Below are 18,810 nucleotides of genomic sequence, written 5' to 3'. Positions count from 1 at the left end.
CTTCTCTCTGCTCAAACTCTGCACAAACTGGCTTCTCCTTCAGCACTTCGCCATCTTGGCTGCCTCTCTGCTGCAATGCTAATTTCAGAAACTGAGCGAGAGCAAGCACTGGGTCTGTCTCATTTTATAGTGTAGAAATCAAAACCTTTAAGCCAATATACAAATAAAGAAGTCTCTGATACAAAGTCACTTATCTGAGGCGTAAATGGGATTCCTCATAAGAGTGCTCCACCCCACATCATGCAACAGTCAAGGGTGTGAGGAAAAGCTTAGTTTTGAAAAGATCTTAGTATTAAAAGGGTGGGAAAGGCTTAGTCTTAAAACTAAACCTTAGGCTATAATGACTTTGCCAGCTTACAGCCTGTCTCCCACACCCAATGCAAACTGTAAGCGAGCAAACATATCATATTTATAACTTATTTGACTGACATTCCACCCTTTTTGCTCGCTTCACAATCTAAAGCACAGGTATTCCAGCACAAGGAAATTAGGCACATTACACAAATTACAACAGCACAAATCATACAGTTTCAACAATTACAAAGGTACATTTCACCAGTCTCTGAGCACTTTGCCAAAAGTGCAAAATGTCCTTGGACTTAGTTGTATGAAAAGCTTCCCGGGGCAGGGGGAGGGCCTCCAGCAAAGCTGCCCCCTCTCCCATCAGGGTATTTCACATTGTCCAAAATCCGTAAGTCCATCCAACAAAGGAGCTGGTGCTCACTCTGGTCATAGTCCCGGAATCAGTCCACGCACATGGGGCATCAGCCACCCCCCTTACACTGTCCCAAGGAGGAGCACGTGGCAATGGCAGTCAGCATTTCCATCTCTGCTCCAGAGAGCATGATGGCATACACCCCTATGTCCCAAAATTGCAGGCCTATGAGGGGCGTAGTAGGTACTTCTTGCTGCTGGGCTCTCATCTTCTGGAGACTGCGGGTTGCAACTCCAGCCCGATTCTCCTCATCCTCCAAAGACAAACTAAAAACACCAGCTCCCACTGCAACGCTTGAGCCCCGGGCTGCCGCGGCCTTCTGCTTCGCGGGCCTTGCAGCCCCGGCTCCAGCCTCAGCCCCGCCCTCCTGCTGCTGCTGGCTCTCCACAACATCCAGGGCAATCTGCAACTCATGAACCTGTGATTATTTTCTAGCAGCTGCTCCATTTCCAGGCGAATCTCATGAGCCCAGTTGGCCTCCTCTGGTGCTTGCTCCAGCCCCAGGGTCAGCATCTCTTTCTCCCACATTTGTTCCAGCTCCTTCCACTGCTCAGTTTGCAGGTCCCAGGCGGCCTCTTCCACAGAGCCTCGGTTTCCTCACACATGGCTGTAAAAGTCAGCCAGCCTATAGCTCCCAAAAGGAGAGCCATGGGGAACCATAACAGCAACTGGTCCTCTACTCCACCGCTCAAAGGTGGTGGTGGCTTCATACTGATTTGATTTGAATCCTGCCACAGACTACGCCAAATATATGGCCAGGAGCCGCCATCGTAGCCATTCACATGCAGGTTCTCATTGAATTCGGGCAGATGGTAAAGAAATGACGGAGCTGGAGGATGGTGGGCCATTCTGTTTATTGGTGCCTCACCAAGACAGGCAAGCCACAAGAGAAGACAAGGGAAAAGCGTTTTCCCATGGAGGGCAAGGAATCAAGGAGGCCCCTGCAATGCTGATAGCAGTAACCAAGAGAGAAAACCCCAGGTCTGTCTCATTTTATAGTGTAGAAATCAAAACCTTTAAGCCAATATACAAATAAGGAAGTCTCTGATACAAAGTCACTTATCTGAGGCATAAATGGGATTCCTCATAAGAGTGCTCCACCTCACATTATGCAACACTCAAGGGTGTGGGGAAAAGCTTAGTTTTGAAAAGATCTTAGTATTAAAAGGGCAGGAAAGGTTTAAGACTAAGCCTTAGGCTATAATGACTGCTGGCTTACAGCCTGTCTCCCACACCCAATGCAAACTATAAGTGAGCAAACATATATATCAGGGGTCGGGAACCTTTTTGTCTGAGAGAGCCATGAACGCCACATATTTTAATATGTAATTCCGTGAGAGCCATACAATGACCCATGTACGTTAGGCATTATCCAATAAAAATTTGGTGTTGTCCCAGAGGACGGCTGTGATTGGCTCCAGCCACCTGCAACCATGAACATGAGCAGTAGGAAATGAATGGATTGTAATACATGAGACTTTTATATTTTTAACATTATATTTTTTTATTAAAGATTTGTCTGTGAACCAGATGCAGCCATCAAAAGAGCCATATCTGGCTCGCGAGCCATAGGTTCCCGACCCCTGATATGTATCATATTTACAAACTTGTTTGACAGACAGTTAGGTACGGAAGGACAAGAGGATGAACAGTAGGGTGTGTTTTAGTTTCCAGGGAAGTTGAGTAGTGTTGGGCAGATAAAATATATTATGCTCACTTTGTTAAAGATGGCGTTGCCCAGGTGAAATTAATGTGTGACTCTGTGGGCAGGCAGGATCTTTGTAGCCTGGGGCTTGGTTTTGGGATTAAGCCTTTCCTACCCTTTTTGATGTAGGGCAGTACAATCCATTCATGCCTCAGAGAAGTGACTTTGTATTAGAGACTTCCCTGTTTTGTATATTGGCTTAAAGGTTTGGATTTCTACACTATAAAATGGGGGCAGAACAGGAGCTTGCGCTCTTGGTTCCTGGGATGATTAGCATGAGAGAGCCGAGGGAGCAGAGCAGAGAGCAGAAAGAGGCCATGTGGCCAGGAGAAGCAGCCAAGATGGCGGAGTGCTGAGTGAGATGCCAGTTTGTGTAGAGTTTGTGTAGAGAGAAGGAAGGAGATGGGGAACTGAGGAGAATAAGGCTGGTGAGCTAGAAACCTTTGATTCTAGGAAACTCGGATAAATCAGTAGCTTTGTGAGCACTGAATGTGAGTGGGTTTTGGAGCCCAGTGTGTGTTTTTACTTGCCCGCCAGGTGCAAGCTAGGATTAAAGACTATGGCCCACCAGTTCTTGGCTCCGTTGTTTCTTTACCGACTGTCCGAATCCAATGCGAACCTGCATGGGTGTGGAGGCTGCTGTGATAGTGGCCCTGGCCCTGGCTGCTGGCTTTACAAGTAGTGCTTGGAGGGTGACATAATTGGAGCTGTTTTTAGCCCAGTCTGTTTTGCTGGTTGGCCAGAGAAAGCCCAGCAGCCGGGCTGCTGTCTCAGCCCGAGTGTGAATCTTGGGAGTCCTGTGTATTTCTAGCACCTGGTAGAACATGGCTCTGGCCCCTAACCCATCACAAGCAGTCTGGCATAAAACACTATATTCACCCTGGAACGGGTTTGTTGGATGCCTTAAGTGTGGGTTTAAAAGGGGCTTCATTTGGAGGCCATGCCGTGCTAGGGCGGAGCCCTGTGAGTCTTGGCACAGGCTGCTTAAACCACACTGGACTTTGGACTTGCACGCTCCTCGTAGGTCCCTGCCTGCTGAGATGATACAGCTGTTCTGAGCAAGATCACCCCCACTTCCTCCAGGTGTACAGTAACCACAAAATGTTTGTCTTAGCAGTTCTCAAAACGACACATCCCTGGTGGCCCTCAGTCCCATTTATCGCTGTGTACTAGTTTCCTGTTGCTGTTGTAACCAATTACCGCAGACTCAGTGGCTTAAAGCACTACAGATTTGTTATCTGCCTGTTCCTGGGGTCAGCAGTCCACAGTGGGCCTCGCTGAGCTAAAATCACGGTGCCACCGAGGGCTGCGTCCTGGCGGAGCTGAGCGATCCCACTCCTAGGCTTGTCCAACTGACTAGAAGCCCCTGCACTTCTTAGCTCATGACCCCCTCCAGCCAGTGTCAGTGTCGCTGTGACCTCTGATCTCATCATCACAGCTCCCTCTCTGACCTTCCTGTCTCCTGTTTCCTTGTAAGGACCCTTATGATGACATTGGGCCCCCTGGGTAATCCAGGGTCACCCCTTCATGTCAGGTCTTAATCTCACCTGTGAAGTCCCTTCTGCCACATGAAGAGACCTTGTCACAGGGGCCCGGGTGTCGTCCAGGGACTCGCATTCTGCCTCCCACACCCTGGCCATCTCCTTCCTGTCTAACTGCACCCACGTGTGCCTTGGGCTGTGGAGCTTTATCAGCACGTGTCAGTAGGTCCGTGCTCCTCGGCAAACAAGTCTGTCCCCGGTCATGTTATGCATGGAAGACCCTGAGGTGGAGTCCTACAAGACAGCAAGCAGTTTCCTAGAGGGACGCACAGCTGTGTCCGGAAGTGCAGCAGAGCCCCTCACTGCGCGGGTTTTCGTTCTGCACTGTCCCAGGAAGACTTGTCAGCCACGCAGTGGTAGCAACTGTCGTTCACTGGCCACTGCCTCGTGCCAGACACTGGGGACAGCATCTTATCTATATTGTCTTCAAGCCCTTAATTCTGTGAAGTACGTACTATTTGGGGAGAGGGTATAAAACTTGAATAATCAGAAGAGGAATATTAATCAGAGAAAAATGAGAAAACGTTGCAAATGTTCTTATTAGCTGCTGCTTTTAAGTCAAAATAGTAATAACATGTTTGCTGGAACCAAATGCTATCAAAGGGCAAGTGAACCTTCTCCCCCGGCCCTGCTTCCAGGGTTTGAGCTGTTTCTTCTCAAAGCTCTGTTGGTTCTGCTGGACCAGGTCTCAGTGAAAGCAGACTGACGGAGGTTAAGGCAGGGGTAAAGGATCTGTCCTAGGTTGGAAGGGGCGGAGCTGGGCTGTGCACTGAACTGGTTAAAATTCTGAGGTCCTCGCCCAGTTTAGTTTTTTTTTTTTTACAGAGACAGAGAGAGAGATAGACAGGGACAGACTGACAAGAACAGAGAGATGAGAAGCATCCATCATTAGTTTTTTGTTGCACATTGCGACACTTAGTTGTTCATTGATTGCTTTCTCATATGTGCCTTAACCGCAGGCCTTCAGCAGACCAAGTAACCCCTTGCTCGAGCCAGCGACCTTGGGTCCAAGCTGGTGAGCTTTGCTCAAACCAGATGAGCCAGCACTCAAGCTGGCAAACTTGGGGTCTCAAACCTGGGTCCTCAGCATCTATCCTGACGCTCTATCCACTACGCACCGCCTGGTCAGGCTCACCTGGTTTCAATCACAGCTGCATCACTTATAAGCTCTGAGCTCCATCTTCCTCACTTGTGACAGGAGGTTGACTCAGCATTATTCTCATAAGGAGACTTGGATGAAAGTGTGCACACCAAGCACTTAGGGAGGGTTTGGCATATCGTGGGCACTTGATAATTCACCATTACTGTTATCGTTACTCCAAATCAAAAATCCCAAGCTCTTACCATTCATTCATTCTCTCATCATCATTGGGAATATAGGAGTAAGTAAAAGCACACAGTCTGCTCTCATGGTCAGGGAGAAATACCTGAGTCAAAACGAGCAGTAATAGGTGACATTTCACTACATACGTGCTGCAGAGTAGAGGGACAAGTGCGGCAAAAGTGAGTGTTGTCAGGGTTTGACCTAGTGAGGGCGGAGCTAGTGGCCCCAAGAAATGATTCTAGAGCTGAGAGCCAAGGGGAGGAAGAGACAATACCTAGTTGATAAAAATCATTGCCGACTTGGAACAGCACGTGCAAAGGCCCTGTGGTGGGGAGGGGGATGTGTGTGGTGAGCTTAAGGAACTGAAAAAAGGTCACTAAGGTGCTGTGCTGCCACGCTTACCTTGGAGGCTCCTGAATGTTTCCTGTGCCTTCTGCCTGCTCATTGGTTATGGCTATGGACAGAAGTGAGCCAGTGTGGAGTGTGGGGACAGGATGGCTTGATTGCATGGTGCTGTCACACACAACTCAACTGAGACTAGTTCTTCAGCATCTGGACTCAGGAATCATGGGCTGGGTAGATGGGCCACAGGCACTGGCTCAGAGATGGGAGGGTTTGGGGCTCTGAGGGTGGCACTGGTCCCAGGTGCCATCACTGTGACATCCTTCCCTGAGACCAGGTGAAGAAGATGGGCGAGCTTGGGCTTCTGGCCATGGATGTGTCAGAGGAGTTGAATGGTGCCGGCCTCAATTACCTGGCCTACGCCATTGCCTTGGAGGAGATCAGCCGGGGCTGTGCCTCCACCGGAGTCATCATGAGTGTCAACAACGTGAGTCTCCCTCTTGGACCCCAGGGACACAGGCAACATCTGGACCTTGGTTCCCGCTCCTGACCTCCCCTGGACTTGGTCTTTTGGACTCTGGAGAGAACAGGCCTTGCATTGGGGTCCGTGGGCGGACAGGTGTGCCTGGGCTTGGAGGCCTCTGACCGCTCCCTCTGTCCCCATAGTCCCTCTACTTGGGGCCCATCCTGAAGTTTGGCTCCAAGGAGCAGAAGCAGAAGTGGATCACGCCTTTCACCAGCGGTGACAAAATCGGCTGCTTCGCCCTCAGTGAGCCAGGTACCACAGTGGAACAGCCATCTCCCCATCCCTCACCTCAGAGTCAGGGTGAGAGTCAGACTGAAGTTAGACTGCCCCCTGGGGCGAGGCAGGAGTTAGGGCCTGAGCTGACCTGGGTGGGCACCTCAGCTGGGAGGGACGTTTAGTCCTGGGTTTCCTTTAGCCTGAAGCTGCCCATCTGCTGTCTGAATGCTTTGGGAGCTGGCGTGGGCTTGGAGTGTCCTGTTGGGGGTCAGACCCTGACTCTTTGGAGCCTGGTCGTGCTCACCAGCTGGGGGTTGAGGCTGGGTTCCCAGATGAGTTGGCAGCCATGCTCTTGGATGGCAGGGGGTGGAGGTGGCCCTGGATTAAGTCTGTGTGTGGGGCAGGGAACGGCAGCGACGCGGGAGCCGCCTCCACCACCGCCCGGGCAGAGGGTGACTCGTGGGTCCTGAATGGCACCAAAGCCTGGATCACCAATTGCTGGGAGGCCTCAGCCGCCGTGGTCTTTGCCAGCACAGACAGATCCTTGCATAACAAGGTGGGGACCCCAGAGAGAGAGCTAGTGAGACCTCTGGGCTGCAGTAATTTCGTAGTTTCTAGATCTAAATCTCCTTGGCCTGATGGAGCTGTTTCTGCTCTGAGGCACCTTGGGCTTTCCCTTTTGCTCCCCTGCCTGTCACTGGCCTGGGACTGGTGTCTGCTCTTCCCTAGAGGAGACACGCAGAGGGCATCACGGCCCAAGGTGCCAAGGGAAGTGGAGAGAAGGGACAGGGTTTATGTCTGGGGTGGTTTTCCTGAGGGGCGTGGCCTAGGGCAGCCTGGGAAGGGCACTGGCTGGGATGTCTGCTCTTTCAGGGCATCAGTGCCTTTCTGGTTCCCATGCCAACGCCCGGGCTCTCGTTGGGGAAGAAAGAAGACAAGCTGGGCATCCGGGCATCATCCACGGCCAACCTCATCTTTGAAGACTGTCGCGTCCCCAAGGACAACCTGCTGGGCGAGCTGGGGATGGGCTTCAAGATAGCCATGGTGAGCCTGGCAGTGGGGGTGGGAGCACTGGGCGAAGCCCAGGCCAGGCTGGCCAGCTCCTGACCGGGGCGGTCCCCACAGCAAACCTTGGACACGGGCCGCATTGGCATCGCCGCCCAGGCTCTGGGCATCGCCCAGGCTGCCCTTGACTGTGCTGTGAACTATGCCGAGAACCGCAAGGCCTTCGGGGCGCCCCTCACCAAGCTGCAGGCCATCCAGGTAACAAGGTGGAGACTTCAGGGGTCCGGCCTGAACACTGGAGGGAGGGAACACAGGCGCATGAGAACCTGTTACCTGCTCCCATGGTCACTTCTCTCCTCCCTCATGTCCTTAGAGGGAGGGAGGGGTGACTGCTGACTGGTGGGCTGGTGGGCTGGGGCCTGGTTGTTGCAGTTCAAGTTGGCGGACATGGCCCTGGCCCTGGAGAGCGCCCGGCTGCTGACCTGGCGTGCTGCTCTGTTGAAGGATAAGAAGAAGCCTTTCACCAAGGTGCCTGTGGGAAGGGGTCTCCGCAGGCATTGGCACTTTGATAGGCCAAGGGACTGAGGGAAAAGTCTGGCTGGGGTCCTGGTTACTTGGGCCTGTTGACCTCCTGCTCTGAGGGTGGGCTCCCAGGCCTGCCCCTGCTGAGGAGCCATGGGCTAGGGCTCCACCCAAGGTAAGTTTCTGACCCCACCATCCCCTGTGGTTAGGAGGCAGCGATGGCCAAACTGGCTGCATCGGAGGCTGCAACTGCCATCAGCCACCAGGTGAGTATCCCCAATGCATGGACGTGCCTGGTGAGGCCCTGAGGGTTGAGTTGTAGAATGTCAGCTGCCCCTCGCCCAGCCTGTCCTTCTGTGTGTCTGATGCTGCCCCTGTCTTTCCCCACGATGGGGGTGGTCTTCTCCCTCCTGAGTCCCTGCTTTTCACCTTAGGCCATTCAGATCCTGGGTGGCATGGGCTACGTGACAGAGATGCCGGCCGAGCGGCACTACCGTGACGCCCGCATCACGGAGATTTATGAAGGCACCAGTGAGATCCAGAGGCTGGTCATTGCGGGGCACCTGCTTAAGAGCTACCGGAGCTGAGCCCCTTTGCAGAGCCGGCCACTTTCCCACCTGGAGCCAGGCTGGTCTGAGGACCGTGGGAATGGGAGTGGGAGCCACGGGGCCTTAACCCTGACTCCCCGGCACCATGGGACAAACTGGCAGGCCCCAAGCCTCCTCTTGCCAGGACCATTCTAGCCCCAGCCCTTCTGGTGTGGACCTCCTCCGGCCCCAGACCACAGTGCCTGGGAGCAAGGCAAGGCAGGGGCTGTGACCGGCGCCTGAGGACACCATCTGCAGCTCAGTTCTTTGGCTTTGCTCCCCTTTACCACCGTGCCTTATTTTCTTCCTCCGCGGGGACGTGTGTGGGACAATGGCCGGAGATTAGGATGCTGCCCTGAAACAAACGTTTGGTGCAGACTGTGGAACGCCAAGCCCTGCGGGCAGACCACTGCCCCCGCAAGCGCTGCTAAGGTTGTTAAAAGGAAGCATCTGATCCCTATAGCCATTTCCTGCATACCTGAAAGGTTTTAGTTAATCATCCTCCTCTGCACCTGAACCTAGGCTCTGTTGATTTGCTTGATGATTAAAGAAATGAATAAATACAATGAGGCTGCAGAGATCTGGGCTCTCAGTCCTAGAGGTTTGGGGTCCCCTGTACCCATCTTCTATGTTGTATCTTGTGTGATTTTTCTTAAGTCCCGCAGCACCTTCCTTTCGTGCATACCCACTGCCTAGCTGGTCTCGGCAGACACGGGCTCCTGAGGGGCCATGGAAAGGTCTGAGTGACAGCTCTGTGGCTCCCTAATCCCCTGGGCCCTGGTGCTCAGTAGAGACCAGGGGACCTGGGTCTTGGCAGTGTCTGCTCTTTCCCCTGAGGTCAGGGGTCAGGAGGAGGAGAGAGTGGGGCCAGGATGAGCAGACCTCAGACCACAGAAGTTGTGCTCTCTCAGGCCCCTCGGCCATCTTGGGAAGGGTGTGGGGCTGCGTCATGAACCTCTTCTTTGTCAAGTATAAATGAGTGCAGGTGGGTGGTCTGATTCGGGCCTTGGGAGAACAATCAGGAGTGGGAACTGACTATAAGTAATAAAGCATACCTGTCCTCTGAGCCTTGTGTCCTTGACTGCACGCTGCTGGGGAGGGAAGGTGGTCCTTTGGTCGGCTTTCTGAGGAACGCCACTGTGTTTATGCGTGTCTGGGTCTGTGTCCCCGGCTGTAGCAGGAAGCTCCAGTAGGAGGCAGGGTTGACCCAGGCCAGGCAAATGAGCTGGGTCCACTGGGCTTGGGGGGATTCTGGGAGAGTGGCCCCTGAGCCTCAAAGATGGAGGAAGGTGAGGGTGCCAGATGGGCAGGGGAGGGGCAAGCTTGAGGAGGGCCTGCTGTGAGGATGGGTGCTTTACAAGCATCCCTTTTACTATTGGAGTGCTCACAGTGGGCCAGCACTGCGCCTGCAAGGGAAGGTCCTGGTGCCAAGAGGCTTTTCAGGCCAAGGTGCCTCTGCAGTTAAAGCCCATGCTATTTTTTTTTAAGATTTTACTTATTGACTTTAAAGAGAGAAAGGTGGGGGGAGCAAGAAGAATCAACTCATCGTTGTTTATTGACTGGATGTCACATGTGCCTTGACCAGGCAAGCCCAGGGTTTTGAACCAGAGACATCAGTGTGCCAGGTCAATGCTTTATCCACTGCGTCACCACAGGTCAGGCTGGCCTATGCTTTTTTTTTTTTTTTGTATTTTTCTGAAGTGAGAAGTGAGGAGGCAGAGAGACAGACTCCCGCATGTGCCCGACCAAAATCCACCCGGCATGCCCACCAGGGGGCGATGCTCTGCCCATCTGGGGCGTTGCTTTGCTGTAATCAGAGCCATTCTAGCACCTGAGGCAGAGGCCATGGAGCCATCCTCAGCACCCAGGCCAACTTTGCTCCAATGGATCCTTCGCTGCAGGAGAGGAAGAGAGAGACAGAGAGGAAGGAGAGAGGGAGGAGTGGAGAAGCAGATGGGCGCTTCTCTTGTGTGCCCTGGCCAGGAATTGAACCCAAAACCTCCACATACCGAGCCAATGCTCTACCACTGAGCCAACTGGCAGGGCCATGAACATGCTTTTAATTGCTGTGACCTAATGAGGTGAATGAAGAGAAGACAAAAAAGCAAGCAAGCAAACATTTCAAAGGAGATGGGGACAGCCCTCTGCAGAGCAGGAGAGGCAGAGAAGCCGACCTGTTTCTGTGAGGGCTCTAGAGGGCAAGACAACGGAGAGAGGACCCATGTGGAGCCACCATCCAATGGGCACGTGTAATGCTGGTGGCCAAGGCCAGGCAGGTCCACATACATTAGACTCCGGAAGACGGTAGAGAAACTGCAGAGCCGGAAAGCGGAAAGCGTTGGGCTATTACCATTTAATAAGGTCTCACAACGACGGACAAGCACACAGGTAGGAGAAACCACCTGCCAGGCAAACAGCAAAATGACCCCTCACAGCAGTGAACAAGCACTCCGCGCATCCGCAATCCCCACCCTCTGGAGTGCAAGCGCCCATAGCCTTATATAGGCTGTGCACATGTTCCAATGCACGAATAAAGCAAAGTGCTTGCAGCTGGTACACCAGCGAGCAAGCCTAACACAGCTGCCCCACAGGAATAGCACCTGCTGTCACCATGAGTGGATTTCTTTGCCAGGTCAGGTACCGCCTGTCTTGCCCCCACCAAGCAAGCAGCCTCCAGCTGCCCACTCCACCCTCTCCAGGGCTCCACCCGGCAAGGCTGGCCTCGACTTTGGCCGGATCAGAAACCGTGGAGGGCAGTGCCCCTGCATCTAAGCAAAGGCTCCCTTGAAAGAGGATGGCTTGGTGCACTCACTGTGCGGGCACCTGGCCTGGGTGTCCTGGAGGGGGCGCGGAGGGCGGAGAGCTCCTCCCAGGAATTAAGCTCCTGATGCCCACCACCTGGGGGCTGACAGGCGCCCACGCAGGCGCACAGGTAAGGCCCCTTTGCTCATTAGGACTGCAGCTCCCGCAGCTCCCGTGGTCCTAATCAGCTTCCCACGGTCAGGCCCCGTCAGGGCAGTGGCAGAAGGCTGGGTGAGCTGTGCCTCCTCCTGCTCCAGGTAAGTGCCTCACTGAGCCCTCCGTGGGGCTCCTGGGGCCAGTCCCTACCCTGGGCCCAGTTGCAAGCCGAGGCTGCGGGGAGCTGCGTGGGGTTCGGGGCTTCTCACTAGGAGAAGCCAGGGTTGAACCCCCCCACCACATGGGTGCAGATGAAGGTCTGTCCCTTTCTGAGGCCCTGACTCCAGCAAGTAGCAGGGAGAGGGGTGTTAGGTGGCTCCATGAACCCTCCTGGCCCAGAGAAGGGTGCGGGACCAGGCTGTGGCTGAAGTTGTCTTTGGGTCTATTTCTTTTTTAACTTACTGGTTTTAGAGAAAAGAGAGAGAGAGAAGAAAGAGGGGAGAGAAGCAGGCAGGCACATTTTAAAAATAAATTGATCGTACTCTGGATGGTCCAGAGGCACGAGGACATACGTGAATGTCCGTACTACTCAAAGGGTTAAACGGTCTCTGTTCTCCATCTCCCTGACAGGGCAGAGAGATAGAAACCACTTGTTTCTCAGGTGCTTTTGGTTACGGAAGATAAGATCTTGCGATTCACTAGCTGCCTGTAAGCTGGTTAAATTGTTTGGCCTTGTTTAATGATCTCACCTCAGTTTCCCCATCCCCCTTGCCCAGGAATTTCCTCAGCTTCTTACTATCCTACCTCAATAGCAATGAGCCCACCTAGTGCTCAGAATTTGTTTTCTAACTACATCCCCCAGCAGAAAGGAACAAGGGGCCCCTGGAGAAATGGCTGAATCCAGGTCTAGGCCGTTGCGACAACTTAGTTGTTTATTGATTGCTTTCTCATATGTGCCTTGACTGCGGGCCTTCAGCAGAGCAAGTAACCCCTTGCTAAAGCCAGCGACCTTGGGTCCAAGCTGGTGAGCTTTTGCTCAAACCAGATGAGCCCATGCTCAAGCTGGTGACCTTGGGGTCTTGAACCTGGGTCCTCAGCATTCCAGTTTGACACTCTATCCACTGCGCTACTTCCTGTTCAGGCTCCTGGCTGTTTTTAGTTTTGAGTTTTCATATTTATTTCTAGTCATCATGTGCGGTGGTCAAAGAAAGTGGTCAATTTCCGCTTTTCAGCCTATGAGGTTTTGTGCGAATCTAATTCATGGTCAATTTTCATCAGTATTCCATGAGAACTAAAAAGGTTGTTTTCTACGACAGTACGTAGAGAATGAGATTGATCTAATAAATATTGATAATTTGATTCAGATTCATTAGTATCACTAGCATTGATTACAGCCCCTACTACATTTGCCTTATCCTGAGGGCAAGCCACTGGGGGAAACTGGGTGAGAAAAAACAGTTCCTTTTCTCACAGTCTGTGTAGGCTGTGGTGGTGGTGGAGGGGCAGACATTGATCAAATAATAGCCTGAATGGGATGAGTACCATGCAGGGAAGGAACAGAGTTCTCTGAGAGCATGGGACAGAGGAGCTGAGCTAGAATGGTAGGCCACAGAAGGGTTTTCTGATGAGATGCCAGGAGAACAGATCTGAAGGATGAGTTGGCATTAATGAGATAGCCTGGAGGTGAACAGTTCAGGCCTGGGAAGTGGTTTGTGCGAATGCCCTGTGGTCTTTAAGGAATGGAAAGACATAGCGGACAGAGAGGGAGATGGTATGAGAGGGACTGGAGAAGCAGGGAGGACTGTGGTGGGCACAGCCCTAAGGGTCACCTTATGGATTTCTGCCTTATCCTGAGAACAGCAGGAAGCCCTTGACCCACTGGACTGAGAGAGGCGGTATGAGAATATTTTCATGTTGGAAAGATCGCTTTAGCTGTGGTGTACAAAGCAGGTGATGAGAGGTAGAAGGGGAACATGGGTCAGAATGCATTAGGCAGCTCCTGAAATGATCTAGGGGCAAGATAGTGCCGTATTTTCCCATGTATAAGATGCATCCTTTTTTGAAAAATTTGGGATCTAAAAACTGGGTGCGTCTTATACAATGGTTGTGGCACTTCAAATACCATAGCTGGAACTAAGGGTGAGGCAATATATGAGGACAATGATTTATCATCAGACATAGATGAGGACAAGCTAATGGGTGGGAGTTTTGACAGTGATGAGGAGTTGTATGAATTTTATGAATAAAACTTGAGCTCAATAACTTTATGTAATATATATATATTTTTAAATTCAGGCCCCAAAATTAAGGTGCATCTTATACATGGAAATACTGTAATATCTTGGATCAGGGTGGAGACAGAGGTGACAGACAGGGATGGATGGATCCCAAGGGTATTTAGGAGGTTGAAAGGACAGGAGCCAGTGATGGAGTGACAGGGCGGGGGGTAGCTGGACAGATGGTGGCATCATTCATGCGTTAGAGGCAGTGTCAGGAGAGCACAAGCTCTGTCTTAGGCAGGGTCTGTTTTTTCTTCCTATTCATATTTTTTTCTCTACTTGCATTGTCAAGGAGTGAAAAAGATCACATAGTTCTTCAAATGCATTTTTATTTCTATCAATGTCTTGTCTTGCATTTTTGCTTATATAATTTGAAACATTTGACAGTAAAGGTTCATAATACTGTCAGATTTTAACATTTTAATTTTTTTTTTTTAATTTTCTAAAGTGAGAAGCGGAGAGGCTGAGAGATAGACTTCTGTATGCGTTCAACTGGGATCCACCTGGCAAGCCCAGTCAGGGCCAATGCTCTGTCCATCTGAGGTGTTGCTCTGTTGTAGCCGGAGCCATTCTAGTGCCTGAGGCAGAGGCCACAGAGCCATCCTCAGCTCCTGGGCCAACTTTGCTCCAATGGAGCCTTGGCTGCGGGAGGGAAAGAGAAAGACAGAGAGGAAGGAGAGGGGGAGGGGTGGAGAAGCAGATGGGCGCTTCTCCTGTGTGCCCTGGCCGGGAACCGAACCTGGGACCTCTACATGCCAGGCCAATGCTCTACCACTGAGCCAACTGGCCAGGGCAACATTTTAATTTTTAATTATTGAAAATATAAATGAAACATTGTCATGAAACATTCAAAGTTATGGACAGCCCCTGTGTTTGATCCTGAGTCGCCTTCCCTTCTCTAAAATTACCCATGGTTCACAGTCTGGGTTGGATCATGAAATATTCAATGTGGATTAGGGTCCCCACTTTTATGAAACTTTTGTTGTGCTTAATGCTTTTTAACCAAAATTCAGCTTGGTTGATGAGACTATCACATCCTTGCTTTCTTATAATGTTTGTTTTCTTAGGGTATCTTTGCTTGAGCTTTTATTTTGGAACTTTCTGAGTCGCTTGTAAGTAGTTGGGAGTTATCCTTTTGGTTAAAATATGAATTTTTTTCTTCTACTAAGTGAATTTATCACACTTATATTAAGACCAGATTCGTGATTTTAACTTTCCCCCTTTTTATGCTTCCTTCTTGTTTTCCTTTTTTTAAAAAAAAAAAAGATTTTATTTATTAATTTTAGAGACGGAAGGCAGAGGGGAAGTGGGAAGCATTAGCTCATAGCAGTTGCTCCTCGTATGTCTCTTGACCACGCAACTCCCAGTTTCGAACCGGCAACCTCAGCATTCCAGGGAGACACTCTATCCGCTGCGCCACCACAGGTCAGCCCTGTTTTCTTTCCTTCTTCTCTTTTGCTGTAGCGTCGTTCCCTGGGAAATTTGGAAAGTTAAGACACTTTTAGTGCTTTCAGTTGCCCTCTTTAGCTTTAAATAATATACTCAGGCCTGGGTTTCCAGATTCTTGTCTTCAGAAATGGAATGGGATACTGACTTCTCCCGGAAGGAGGCCATAGCCGTGCGCCTCTGCTTCTCTGCCTTTCATGTCACACTTTTACTGGCGTGTCCCTGGCCTTTGGTCCCAGTCGATTATTACTGCATCATGTGGCATCATTCAGGAATGATGACAAGTGACATCATTTTATGACCTTAATTCCCTCCCGTGAGAAAGAGGAAGGAGCTAGGTCCTGCACCCACCCACACAGGAGTGGGTGTCTGGGACAGGGACAGCTGGGGCAGCCTCGGACCCCCCAACCCCCACCCTGGGGGCACACAGGCCAAGAACCTGGCTGTCGGCCTGGAGTCTGATCAACAGCAGGGCTTCCCTGGGGACACAGAGCCCACCTGCTGTACACTCAAGGGCTGTTTCCCACTGCTTGGCTAAATTTTCTGTTAATAAAGTTTTTATGTAATGCAGACAAAAATTTAAAAATTCAAACAGAAAAGTGTCCATAGTGAAGTCAAACTTCTGCCCTGCTTCCCTGAAGAGCGATGACTGTTACTAAGGTGACCAACTTTTTTACAATGAAAAAGAGGACAAAAATAAATTGAAGAAAACAATATTGTAAATAAAAGAAACATTTTATTCATTGCTATTCATACACTATAATATGATAAATGCATAATAAAACATTTGTAATATTTTATATTGTAATTATGCTTACATGCCTATTAATTTTTAATAATTGTAAGAAAAAAGTACTCATTTAGATACAAATATGTCACATTACACACAATGAATCGACTCTGCATCGATAGAATATGGACATTTACAGATTAGTCTTCCAATATCAAAAGGGAAGACATGTATGAGGACATTTTTTGAGGGAGGACGGAACTTACAAAAGAAGGACTGTCCTCCCTCAAGGAGGACGATTGGCCACCTTACTGTTACCCATCCTTACAACTCCCCCCAGACCTCTGTGCAGGGACTACCGCTCTGTCCCCATCACGCACTCTTACCTACGTGTAGGCCCACAGCGGTTGGCACCTTGCTTTTTCCAGTTACCAGCGTATCTTGCAGAGCACCGGATATCAGTACTTATAGATCTGCCTTAAGCTTTTGAATAGCTTCCTGGTAAACGCTTTTATGTGGGTTCTATGACTCGAATATGCTGACTTGAGGACATTTTCGTCAGTTCTTTCCCACAGATGATCACCGCACAGAGCATCGCGGGCACAGAGCAAACATGACACATGTTCGCTTTGGTTATCATTCTTCTCTTCTAATTCTCAGAACAGGCCTTGGTGGCTAGCGCTGTTTTCCACCTGGAATTCTTAGTGGATGCAATTCAGACCTTCTCATTCTATCTTCTTTGTTTCTTAACCTCTTTTTTTTTTTTTTTTTTTTTTTTAACATTTCCATCTCCTGTGTGCTGCGTTTTGGATAGTTCCCTCAGCTCTCTGCAGGTTTAGTAATCCAGCTCCATTTCTTTAGTCCATCAATTCAATTATTTTGCCGTTATTGTTTTAGAGTTTGTAGATTTATTTTTATATCTAAAAGATCATAAGGATAATTACAAGCACATAGATTTTTTGAAAATCTGACAATGTCAGTTATACAATTGGTTAAGGCAATACTTAGGGGAATCATAAGAAAAATTCATCCCTGCACACCCCACGATGTGGCTTTCTGAATAACCATTTTCTTCCACACTATTTTCTGTTGATTTCTTTCAGCAATAAGTGCAATGCTCATTCTAGTTTGCTTTTTTGTAGGAGCTCTTTATCCATTGAGTAAGTGTAGGAGCTCTTTATCCAAATGAGCAGTAATAGAAAGGAACTATTTCTAGTTACTTTCTATTACTGCTCATTTGCTAAAAAGTATTTTTGTTTTTGTTGTGTTTTTTTTTTACAGAGAGAGTCAGAGAGAGGGATAGACAGGGACAGACAGGCAGAAACGAAGAGAGATGAGAAGCATCAATCATCAGTTTTTCGTTGTGACACCTTAGTTGTTCATTGATTGCTTTCTCATATGTGCCTTGACTGCGGGCCTTCAGCAGACCCAGTAACCCCTTGCTCGAGCCAGCGACCTTGGGTCCAAGCTTGGGTCCAAGCTGATGAGCTTTGCTCAAACCAGATGAGCCTGCACTCAAGCTGGCGACCTCGGGGTCTCGAACCTGGGTCTTCTGCATCCCAGTCCGACGCTCTGTCCACTGTGCCGCCACCTGGTCAGGCCTAAAAAGTATTTTTAACAGGAATGGATGTTAGATTTTGATAAATGCTTTTTCTGCATCTGTTTTATTTTTTCTTTTTCAGTCTGTTGATATGAATGACATTGATTGATGTTTAAATATTAAGCTAAACTTGCACTCATGAAATAAATCCTATTTGGTCATAATATAATATCTTTCTTATATGTTAATGGGTTCAATTTGCTAAAAATTTTTAGGAGTGTTTATGGTATGAGTTCATGAAGGCTATTGGTCTGTAGTTTTCTTGTAATGTCTTTCTAGTTTTGGTATAAAAAAAATGCTGCCCTCCTAGAGGAAGTCTTCTCTTTTTTTTTTTTCTCTAGACATCTGTAGAATTAGTAATATTTCCTTCTTAAATATTTGGTAGAATTTACCCTTGAAGACTTCTGGGACTGGAGTTTTCTTTGTGAGAAGGTTTTTGCTTTTTTACAGAGACAGAGAGAGGAACAGACAGACTAGAAGGGAGAGAGATGAGAAGCATCAATTCTTCGTTGCAGCACCTTAGTTTCTCAGTGATTGCTTTCTCATATGTGCCTTGACCGGGGGCTACAGCAGACTGAGTGACCCCTTGCTCAAGCCAGCAACCTTGGGCTCAAGCTGGTGAGCCTTGCTCAAACCAGATGAGCCTGCACTCAAGCTGGCGACCTCGGAGTCTCGAACCTGGGTCCCAGTCCGATGCTCCATCCACTGCACCACCACCTGGTCAGGCTCTTTATGGGAAGGTTTGCCAGGGGTAGTCAACCTTTTTATACCTACCGCCCACTTTTATATCTGTTAGTAGTAAAATTTTCTAACAGCTCACTGGTTCCACAGTAATGGGGATTTATAAAGTAGGGAGGTAACTTTACTTTATAAAATTTATAAAGCAGAGTTACAGCAAGTTAAAGCATATAATAATAACTTACCAAGTACTTCATGTCGAATTTTCACTGTTTGGCAGAATAAATATTTATAAAACAACTTACTATAGTTAAATCTATCTTTTTATTTATACTTTGGTTGCTCTGCTACCGCCCACCATGAAAGCTGGAACGTCCCCTAGTGGGCAGTAGGGACCAGGTTGACTACCACTGGTTTAAACTATAAATTCAATTTAATGGCTAACAATTCAGGTTATCTATTATCTCTTTATTGAGCTTTGGTAGTTTTTGTCTTTCCAGGAATTTTTTAATTACATTCCCAAATTCATTGGCATAAAAGGGTTTTTTTTTTTTATAACAATCTAATATCCTTTTAATATAGAGAGAATATGTGGTGATGTTCCCACTCTAATTCCTGATGGTGATAGTGTGTGTCTCTCCCCTCCTGATGTTTGGTTAAATGTTTATAAATTTATTGATCTCAAAGAATCAACTT

General features: G+C 49.2%; 1 protein-coding gene across 1 annotated transcript in view; it reads left to right on the top strand.

The window, feature by feature from the left end:
* ACADS (acyl-CoA dehydrogenase short chain) overlaps positions 1 to 9,549 on the top strand; it is a 33,952-nt gene extending 24,403 nt beyond the window's left edge. The window contains exons 3-10 of the mRNA XM_066260385.1: positions 5,965 to 6,114; positions 6,294 to 6,405; positions 6,774 to 6,925; positions 7,243 to 7,413; positions 7,495 to 7,632; positions 7,807 to 7,902; positions 8,106 to 8,162; positions 8,331 to 9,549. Coding sequence (XP_066116482.1) covers positions 5,965 to 6,114; positions 6,294 to 6,405; positions 6,774 to 6,925; positions 7,243 to 7,413; positions 7,495 to 7,632; positions 7,807 to 7,902; positions 8,106 to 8,162; positions 8,331 to 8,483 — 1,029 coding nt within the window. The 3' untranslated portion in view covers positions 8,484 to 9,549. The remainder of the gene's footprint in view (positions 1 to 5,964; positions 6,115 to 6,293; positions 6,406 to 6,773; positions 6,926 to 7,242; positions 7,414 to 7,494; positions 7,633 to 7,806; positions 7,903 to 8,105; positions 8,163 to 8,330) is intronic.
* Positions 9,550 to 18,810: the final 9,261 nt, after the last annotated feature.

The sequence above is a fragment of the Saccopteryx bilineata genome, chromosome 2 (genome assembly GCF_036850765.1).
Source record: "Saccopteryx bilineata isolate mSacBil1 chromosome 2, mSacBil1_pri_phased_curated, whole genome shotgun sequence".
In the NCBI taxonomy this organism is placed as follows: Eukaryota; Metazoa; Chordata; class Mammalia; order Chiroptera; family Emballonuridae; genus Saccopteryx; species Saccopteryx bilineata.
This window is presented reverse-complemented; position numbering and strand designations above follow the sequence as displayed.